Source organism: Seriola lalandi, unplaced genomic scaffold (genome assembly GCF_002814215.2).
Source record: "Seriola lalandi dorsalis isolate HSWRI2012SDOR001 ecotype SW California unplaced genomic scaffold, Sedor1 jcf7180002054689, whole genome shotgun sequence".
In the NCBI taxonomy this organism is placed as follows: domain Eukaryota; kingdom Metazoa; phylum Chordata; class Actinopteri; order Carangiformes; family Carangidae; genus Seriola; species Seriola lalandi.
Window position 1 is genome coordinate 2600681 of NW_019525242.1, and position 10780 is coordinate 2611460.

The following is a 10780-nucleotide window of genomic DNA, read 5'->3' on the forward strand; positions in this document are numbered from 1 at the left end:
TATTTAACAGCATTAATCACCAGTTTTATATGCAGATCAAGTTATATACAAAACCTATGATGAACTTATAGATTTAATACAGTTACAGCTTAACCCAAACCCAACAGTAATCAGCTCCACCTCTACCAGCTGTGACATAAAATTCTGCTTACACATTAATGCATAGCTAAAAATAATCCAGTAATACTCTATATGTATGTAGATAATAATTATATCACACTGACAAGTGCCATCTTTCTGCATAACAATAGTTTTACTTTTGATACTTGAAGCTCATTTTACTGCTGATACTTTCACTTAACTAACAGATATTTCATTTGTTAATCAATGCAGTAATTGCTACTTTTAGTTAAGTAAGTCATCGGAATACTTCTTCTAGCACTTGTTATTTATCCAGTTCCTATAGCTCCATAATGACACCAGTTGTAGTTGTTGGGACATGTGGATGCCTGTGAAAAGACGTAGGGATTCCACGTGTCTTTTTTTCCTGTTCAACAGCGACTTTGATGGTTGGCTGGACTAGCACCAGCACTCCATCCATCATGCAATTAGGCACAGCAGCAGTTTAAAACTGGGAATAAAGCTTACGCTGAGGACCTGTACACATGTTATACCCTTCACCGACCCTGGTAATGTGATGAGCACAGCTCTCCAGCTGCGCTCACCGTCCAAAAGTAAATTCATGGGGTGTGTGTTGTAAGACACTGGATAAACTTAGCCCCCTGGTATGAATAGAAATATATCCATATCTAAAAGTGATTTTGAGTCATCTAACAGGCAAATAAATTAGGGGAGGGGATTCAGTCCAAAAGTGACATGATGTGTAGGTAAGGGACTGACCCCTTAAAGACCTCACCAGAAAAAACATTGAGGAATTCACCACAAATGAAACCGCAGTGGGAAAGATATAGGTGGTCTTTATGTGATCTTGCCTTTGAGTAGAGAACAGTGATTACAAATACACAAAATCCCTCCTCTGTGGTGCTGTGTGAGATTATTTGTGGTGAATGACATTTCCACACTAGCTTAAAATGTACAGTAAAATCTGAGTTACAGAACAATTGATAATCACACTTTGTTGTAACACAAATCCCAAAAAGCAGCACAATCATTTATTTACCATAAATAAGCAATAATTTAAAATAAATAAGTAAATAAATAGATAAATAAAGAGTAGATAGATAGAGGTTGCACTTGAAACAAGCAGTACACAATTAACCTTGCTGCCGTGATTGGAGACAGCACCTGACATGCTAAAACACATTGCACCGATCTGCTTCTCACGCCCATCGTCTCATTTACATGATTAAGGCTCTTTTTAACACATCGACTCGCAGCCTAATGAGCGGGGAGCCCAGAAAACACTTCAGCGCTGCGTGCAGAAGTATGAGTCCTTAGGAAGTCCATTCAGTCTCATGCCAGTGTGCCCCTCTCTCTCTGTTACAAGTGCCATCCATTTGGACAAACAAAGCCAACCCTCTGTCCCTCCCCAGCCCCAGAAACAATGGCTCTCAATTACCAGTCCACAATAAATTACAATATTAAAAGCCACGGGGGGAAGAGGGAGTGGATGGGGTTGAGAAAGCCTGAGGTGTGTGACCCGGTGAGAAGTCTGCAGATGTCGATCGGCTGGCTCTGTCGCGCCCGGCAGCCTGTCTTTGACATGTAGAGAGAGAGAGAGGGACGAGGGAGGAACAAACCTGAACCACCTCCACGCCGACATCTCGGCACTCAGGGTGCCCCATGTTCTTCAGTTAATCCCACTTTATCCAAGAGAGGCGGGCCGTCAGATCTGGGGAGAGGGAGCATGGGGGCAGAGGGAAACAAAAGCAGGACAAACACATAAGTTTTGATACATTTTAATGACTGTTTAACAAGTGCTGAAGGTCTGGGCCTAAAGACTGGGGGCACACTTACCCCTGAAAAGCCCCATAAAGAGGCTTCAGAGCAGATTCCCACAGAATTAGTTAAGTGCAAGGGGGGAGTAAGATGAGGCTTATGGTAAAATGAGGCTTATTTAAGAACAAATGTCTGAAGGAAACACACCTGGGGATGAAAGTCTGCTTAAACTGACATTTGCTCTATGGGATTACTGCGAATAACAATTCATTCTCTCTGTCCACTGAAAACTGATTAGATTTTAATGAACCATTAAAATCTTTCCTGTAAGTATAAGTTGCAGACTGAAAATGGGTCATTTCACAGTTTCATGGTATAAATGTAAGTTTGTACTTTGTTTTCTATCACAGCATGCTGATAATGCCCATACCTAGCTCATCAGCAGAAACTTTATTATTTTATGTTTTGATGTGTTTATGGCCAATGTTTCCTTTAGGGCTTCTTTTCATGTAGACGTGGATTAAATGTGGAATAAAGGTAAAGCACTGAAGCTTGCAGTTTACTATGTTAATGATATTTTAATCAAATAGCATTTATAATATTCTAAATCTGTTAAACATCCCATTGATTTTAAAACACTGTCCTTTCAAACAGTTTACAAAACCCTGCATGAGCTTCAACAGTAATGAACAACTAATTGATCACTGATAATATCATAATTAGTGTTCATGTCAGCACATTTTTCTAGTTAGGCCTAATATGATGATTTGTCATTACTCTGATCTCATCTGCAACTAAAGACTCAAACATCAGTTAATGACATTTTAATTATGGGCTATTTAGAGTGATCAGCTCACCACTTGTGTTCCAGATGGCGTTGGTTTGGTTCTTGTAGCCATTCTTCATGCACTCGTCCACATAGGATTTGGGGTCGCAGCCTGACATGAGGATCTCTCTCAGCAGGGCGATGTAGGCTATAGCCAGCCTCAGAGTGTCGATCTTTGACAGCCGCTTCTCGTAGGGAAACGTTGGTACGTGGCAGCGCAGCTCCTCGAAGGCGGAATTGATGCTGAGCATCCTCTTCCTCTCCCGGATGTTGGCGGCGTGCCGCTGCACCTTGTAGGGCTGATGGGACACCAGCCGTCGGGCTCTGCGCTTGGTCACCTCCAGGGGTTCGTCCACGGAGGAGCTCTCCCCCTCAGCGCAAGTGCCCTCCCCCGGAGACTGCACGTCGAGGTCGGTGAACGTCAGCTGTGCGTCCGGGAACATGGACTGACAGCCGAAAGAGGACCAGGGGGACAGCTGGCCTGTGGCTGCAGTGCAGTCCAGCAGGAAGGTGTCCAGCTGCGTCTGAAACTGGAAGTTTTGGTCCATCTGTCCCCAAAATGCAAAATCCGTTGTACCATCGTGGTCGAAGTCAAAGAGTATGTCCTCCATGTTTTAAAAAAAGTAAAATGAAATGATTCTGTATTGACCAGATAGAGAAAATAAACTGTGCTGGAGTGATGGACTAAGTCTGTGAAGGCCTCGCTTTTCCCTAATAAACCCTAATGACTGCCTACCTGCACGTGCCTGAGTCTCCTCTGTGTGACAGCCTCAGAGACACATCTCCTGGATTAAATACTTCCAGGGCCTCCATGTTTCTCGGCGGGTCGCTCTGGCCAATTCTAAAGACTGAAAGGGAGCTCTTAGGAACACTTTACCCCTCCTTGTGGATCGTTCAATGCTTTAAAAACGAATCACAAAGGAATCAGTTGATCTCCAAACGACAAAAAAGCGGGGGAAACACGTGTCCAATTATAAACTTCCCCCCCAAGTAGTCCCGCTAATATTGACAAAAAACACTCAGTGTTTAGCAGCCATTGGAGGGCTTGTGCCGACCATTATGGCGCAGCAGGCCATGCAAACCCGACGGCCCCTGAATGGGACTGTTTTATCTATTAAAGCTCAGCTGACAACAAACACCACTGTCAGAAACACATGAAAGCTTTTTGTTACTGCAAAATGTAACGAGATTTTAATGGAGACGGAGCATTTTTAATGTTTTTGCCTTTGGGTTTATTCTGGTGTAGACATATTTTTACGCACTGAAGTCAGATACTAAACAGACCTAGAAGATGTAAAATATTCCAGCAGTATCGCCACAACTCGTCCCACATAATGCTGGTCTAGTAGCCACATTAATACGCTCCTAATTTGCAAATGATATGACTGACTAAATGGCAAACCGTGGAGAGGACGCACGCTGTAATTACGCTGGGGTTAATCAAATAGCCAGAGGGAGTTCTTTTCTTCGAGGTTGGATGGAGGGCAGCTCGGGGATGAACTTTAATTCAAGAAGGCTGTATGTTTGCTAACACGTGGTTTTGATTTGACAAAGTCCTTTAGGATGCTAATTTAAAGGTAATCTGTTTGTTGCAGCAAACAGACGGCTGCAGAAGGAGTCTTTATCAGGAGGTAGCAGCTGATTTCACCGGATTTATCCAGACGACCAACAATGAGACAGGTGAAGCTCGTGGCTGACAGTTAGTGACAAAACCAAACATTCTGTCCTCACAGGTGTTGGAGAGAATCGTGCTTTAATTAATTCTAATGCACTTCGAAAGGTAGCACTGTGCCGTTGCCAGAAATAAGGTAAATGTTTAATTATTTTTTCTTCTATCATAATCAGACCAGGATCTTGATATAAAGGCACCTCTCCTGGCATGTTGGTCCTATTTCACGCTCATTTCATCGAGGTGTCCAAGTTTAATAAGGCGTTGAAATAATTTATTCCCCCTAAATCGTTGCAGATGTGATTTCTATTGAAAAAACAATTTTTGATGATGACGCACAGACAAGTTAATTGCTTACACTGAATATAAAGGCCACAATCCTGTCGGCATTCTTCTTCGGTGAGTTTGATTTCCCTGTTGAGACTTTAGTATTTGTTTCAGGAAACACATCAAAGTTGTGCCTATTTTCCAGCGTATTGAGTTACAACAGTTAATGAACCTGCAGTTCCAGTGTTGCTCTAACCCTCTCCATCCCACCGTGCAGTTCAATTAACCAGAGGGACTGCTTGAAAGGACGACACCCTGATCAACTGATGCATTGTTATGAAGCATATGAGTAAACTCTGCTGTGTATGTTCAGTTCAAAATGACTGATTTCAGATCAACTTCACTTTCTTTACATTTCTAATCCCGGAAGCCCTCTAATGTCACAGGCCCCATAGTCTAATGAAGGGAAACCAATTAAATTCAATTTATTGAAGCACTACTTTCTGTGCCAAAGAGCTGTTTCCACCATATTAACCAGGTATAAATCCACATGCTTGGTCTAAATAAAGTGTGATATTCTGTTTGAGATCAAAGTTTTAAAAAAACAACAACAATAACAACAACAAAAAAAAAAACAACAACACAAAAATTAGAATTTAAATAATATTGTTACGAAAAAGAAAAGGTTTTGAAGGATCAGCCTTTATAAAATAAGGTAGCTTTCAGTCAGAGTCTCTATGCTGGAAAATGAAAATAATTCAGAAACAAGTGAAATTATCTCATTCCATAAAAACGAGTTTAAGACTCAGGAGCTGATTTACAGGCTCAGTAGCTCGATGGACAGCTTTTACAGCCCGTCATAGTAAAACCAAATCAGATTGGCTCAGCAGTGCGACCACAGTGTGTTTGCTCGGCTCTCTAAATAATGAAGAAAAGCAGACAGCCTGTATTGAGAGGTGCGGTCCCTGTCAAGACCTTCTGCCAGTCCTGCCAGTGGCATCTCCCTCCCAGCTGACGGTGTGGGTTTGGTCTGGTCCGGGCTGAAGAGACGCGCCTGTCACATTCAGATCCGCCGTATTGTTTACACAACAATCCAAGAGGGCTGAAGGGTTTAAAAAGAACGGATGACATAATGAATAGGGAGGATAAACTCACTATAAACAGCACTGAGCTGGTTGGTAACGAACTGCGTAGCAGGAAAATGTACAGTTTTAGCTTTTATATCTCCAGATTAAGAAGTTAAATCTCTTTCTTTCTTTTTTTTTTGCACACGAAAAACTGTTAAATGCCTTATTCGTGTGTGTGTGTGTGTGATGCTTTAATCCACTGACATGCAGCCTACACTGCGGCTCAAATTTGCTCCTCCGATGGACGTGAAGTAAAATCCCGTCCAGGGTTTCCAGCCCAGAGGACCGGACAGCATGGAAAAGTCAAGTGCGCCTTGGACGCTGCGCAAGGCCACATGCTCGCAATTAGGACTGTGGTTTTGAAGCTGTTTCCCACCTGGGAATTACTGTGTGGAAAACAAGGAAGTTAATGAAACTGTAAATCAAACGCACATCAGAATTGATCCACACCTGCTCTTTCATGTCCTTTATTCTATTATGGTTTTTAATCAGTGACATACTTTTGAGGTTACTGTGGACACTGTATAGGCCCAGCTCATACAGAGCTTGTGTCATTTCCTACAAATTACTGAGCTGTGCTGCTAAGCTCTGATGGAGTTCTCAGAATCAGTGCCAAAATGCATTGCAATACAAACTGCTGCTATGTCCAAGCCTCTCCCTCTCAGTCTCTTTATTTCTGTTTCTGTTTCTGTCTCTTTTTTTTTCTTTCTTTCTCTTTGACACGTTCACAATGTCTGTCTCTATTTCTGCCTTATTTTCTGGAACACACACATACACACAGACCCACACACACACACACCCACACACACATACACACACACACACACACACACACACAAACACACACACCGTGAAAGTTGTGAACAGCAGACATGAGATAGTCCACTCGCCATCACTGCAACAACAAAAAGAAAGATTAACATTTCAGGGTTCTGTTCAATGGCGCGCATCTTGTTTGTTTGGCTACAGGGCAGATAAACATCTTGGTTCTGAAGGCCTCTGGGATCAGTCTTTGGCTGCTATGAGAGAATGGCATAGCAGCCATAGCAGCCAAGTGTAATCTTCAGCATTGGCCACAAACAGCTCTTTGATCCGCGCTGGGACTGAGCCCATTAGAGTGTCACGGCACATTGAAGCGATATCTCAGAGCAGAAGTTACCCTTGACCACAGATTGGGATTCAGATAGCCCCGGGCCTTTACCTTTAAAGGTAAGCTACAATCAGCATTAATGCAATGAACAGTATGTGCTCAGCATCAAAGGGCACGCCAGTCAACTGAATGAAAATAATGCAGGAAATGCCTCGACTGATTGCATGTAAATCTCTCTTGAATGTGAAAAAAAAAAAAAAAAAATCATGGATTTGGGGTAACATTAATTTTCTGCATAAAAAGTTACTGCACATGCTTAATATGTGTTCTCCTGGATTAAAGTCATTTGTGAGATGTGTATGAAGTGTGCCATCAAGTGAAACTCAGCTATACTTCTACTGGACCTGCCAAAGAAATGACTCTGACTCTAATTCTTTAAGTTAAGAAGCAGCTTACTGGCTCCGTGCCCATTCCTGTCTGCATTTCAGCCCCAGGTCCGGTCTGGAAAAAGCATCATGGTCATAAAGTGGGCCTCAAGCAAACACCCCTCCAGGGGTACCACCCCTCTCACTGGACTTGCTCGACCCTGAGGCTGGATCTCAGCCTTCAGCTTGATAAAAACACATCGGTTTAGTGGTGCGTATATACTGTATGACAACAGGTGGTATTTAGATAATGTGACTTTATGTGCGTGCACGTGTGTATAGCACATCATGGGCTTCCCCTTTACCCCAGGATTATGTTCTTTAATCCCAACCTGTGTGTCTATTAGACAGAGAATTTAGGTGGTTGTCTTTGGGGAATGTGTGAAAGGCCTTTCCGTGGTGAAACCTGTGGAGCACCAGATGACAACATGACCCCCCCGCCCTCCCCCAACTCTAAAAATCACCTGACTGTAAAACATGGAGATTTGTCAGTTTTGTGAAGAGTCATTTTCTTCATCTGAAATGATAAACTTTTAGCATATTTCCAGATCTCCAGGACAATGAAACTCACTCAACTTGTAATAAAAGGCCATTTAAACACTCAGCTCTAATAAGAAAAATGAAAAGAAAAGGGCCAAAGAGTCACATGTTAGATCTATGACATCAGCAACATACTGGAGGCACTGGAGAGCTTAAATAGGCCTTTTCCAACTGTGTGGGCCGCTCTAATATCAACAATGTTGAACCTAATTTCTCTAGTGTAAGAATCGACTCAGCGTGGGGGATCCTGTCATGTTCACTTGCATTTTTGAAACGAGTGAAAACATTTTATACCCAAATAAAATTTGAGGTAGTCACTATCAAAACTATACTGGTAATAGTTGGCAATCATAGTCTTGTATGATGTAAGAGCGTCAGCCATAAATCTTTTTCTACCTATGGAAAATGGTGGAAAGAAGACACACTCTGTGATCATACTTTTAAAGGAGCACTCCAGCGATTTAGTTTTTTACTTCTGAGAAGTTGGGACTTTTAAGAAGCAGCATTTGAAAAAGAACCGTCAAAATCTAAGCAGCAGAGGTTCAGATATCCTGACTTTTAACCCGAACTATGTGTCATGAACACAAAACCCTAGATCCTACACTTCCCATGATGCAACTTGATATCTTTCACTAGCAGCTCCCTGCTTTATGCCTACATCTTTTAAACTCTACATCTCAGGTTTTTCATACAGACCTCCTGATATAAGCTTTAAATCTCCAACCTAAACTAAGATAACCCTGATGACATCATCAAGGTTACTGATCTCGGTAAAACGATCACCGTCCAGATGAGTGTTTTAGCTTCATATCAGAAATAATCTACATCTATACTAACACGCTTGAAAACGCACATCACATGATCATTCTGTTTGATGCCGTTTGTTTTCTTCCGGAGGAGAGTCACACGATAGGAGCGGTGACGGATCACAGAAGGATGTATATTGTGATTGATAAGACCAAATCTGCAAACGTGGGCGTCTGCGTCATTGTTTCCAAAAGTCTCAGTTTCTGCCCGTCCAGACTAAAACGGGAGACCAGAGTTTTTTTAAACTAAAACGAGGCCAGCAGCATTTCCAAAAGTCTCTGTTTTGGGGGCCTGATAACTCCGGCCAGGCGTAAACATAGTGAAAGTGATGCTTTTTAAAACTAAAACATATTAGTGTGGATGTAGCCAAAGACTGAGTAGTATCTCTACTGACCTTTATGTAGAAAATCAGTGGAATGCCCCTTTAAATCTTTGAGAGGAAGATGAAATCTAAGAATAAAGTAAATGGAGCTGTAATTCAAACATTTTTGTCACAGAGACTCAATCTGTTATCTAACATCTGTCACATGAGGCCGGACAGTTACTTACAATCGGTAGCTGTTCATTGGAGGGTTATTTGTTTATTATCCACTCATGAAGCTCTGCCTTTTCAATTGTATCTAAATATGTAACTCTGACAGGGATGGACTAGCCAGTGGTGATTTTGTTGTGGAGACTGAGGGTATCTTTTATGGAGACACTCTTGCTGAAACCAGATGTGAATATGCTGCTATTGCGACTCCACTTCCTTGGCGCAAAGAACTATCAGGTCCGTGGAGATACACACACACACACACACACACTCACACTCACACACACACACACACACACACACATGGATGATACTCAGGAGATGGTCTTAACAGGCACGGGGGCGTCTTAGGTCACTGCAGAGACATGCCGGTGGACACACTGCCTCTAAAGACCAGCTGCTAGCTTTGTTCTTCACACCAGTTGTCTTCATCTCTCTTTGTCCTGACCCTGTTGTTCAGGTCAGCAAGGTGTTGCACGTTTTCCCATCTTAATTAAGAGAAAACGACAGAAACTTTTTTTTTTCCTGTTCAGTCTCAGTGTTTGAGTGGATTTGATTTAGAGCTGAAAAGGAACTGTGTCACTTAGGACATTCACACTTGGGACAATCCTCGGAGAGCATCCACAGGTCGAGTGGTGGGGAGGATATAGTGACCAAAGCAGGCATGAACGAAAATAGCCATGTTAGAGAACAGTGAAGACAGAAGGTGAATAAGTTGTTGAATGCTCAGAGACCAGAGAGACAAAACAAAGAATGCAAACAGGGAACATCTCTAATGTCACTCTATAGTGAACTGGGTGATTATCTGATAATCCAATTGTCTCTTTTCTCCTGTTGAGATGAATGCCTCCCCTCTGGTGACAGATGCTCCACGCCGACGACTGCACTGATCCTTCTCTTAATGAAAAGGGAACATAACAAGTGAACTTGTTGTTTACATTTATCTATTACCTTGGTATTAAGTGCACATACATCATAGTGGCAGCCATAGTTTAAAACATAACTATCCATAACCATAAACTATTAAATTAACTAGTTTAAATGCAACTAAAAAACTCACCCCGGCTCGAGTCCTGCATCAGACGGCCTTTGCTGCATGTCATTCCCCCTCTCTCTGCCTTCCCATTTCCTGTCTCTCTCTACTGTCCTGTCCAATAAAGGCACAAAAGCCCCAAAAAAAAAAATAAAATTAGTTACACAGATGAAATTTTCTGTTGCTTTGCAGCTCAACCCGAACCCAGACCTTTAGTTGTGTCGGAAGTAAAACAAATGCAAGACCAACATCAGAGAACGTGTTGCTGTCTAAATACTTGATGAACATGAGCGAGAAGTAATTGCCCTTAAATTAAATCAAGCTTTGCAGGTTGTTGCCACCACCAGAACATTCTTTGTGATAAAACCCCAATACCACTTTAATATTTTGAGATTTTGTTGAAAGAAAATTACTTCCAGTAAAAAAAAAAAAATGAATTGGCAACAAGATGTTTGTTATATTATGATTCTTGTGATTTCTTTGAGATATCATGGATGTACAACTCACTCCTGCTATTGAGAGTTTGTATTCACTCATAAGAAGGGTATTCTGATTCCATGTCCTGGACAACATAATAAACATCCCACAATTTTTTTTAATATTCTTTTCCTTATGACAAATAATC

At 41.9% G+C, this 10780-nt stretch overlaps 1 protein-coding gene across 1 annotated transcript; it reads right to left on the reverse strand.

The window, feature by feature from the left end:
• Positions 1-1737: 1737 nt before the first annotated feature.
• On the reverse strand, positions 1738-3276 carry LOC111667479 (protein Fer3). The gene is made up of 2 exons (XM_023423193.2): positions 2697-3276; positions 1738-1792 (listed from the first exon to the last, which is right to left on the reverse strand). Exons 1-2 carry the CDS (start codon positions 3274-3276, stop codon positions 1755-1757), a joined length of 618 nt encoding a protein of 205 aa, XP_023278961.1. The 3' UTR covers positions 1738-1754.
• Positions 3277-10780: the final 7504 nt, after the last annotated feature.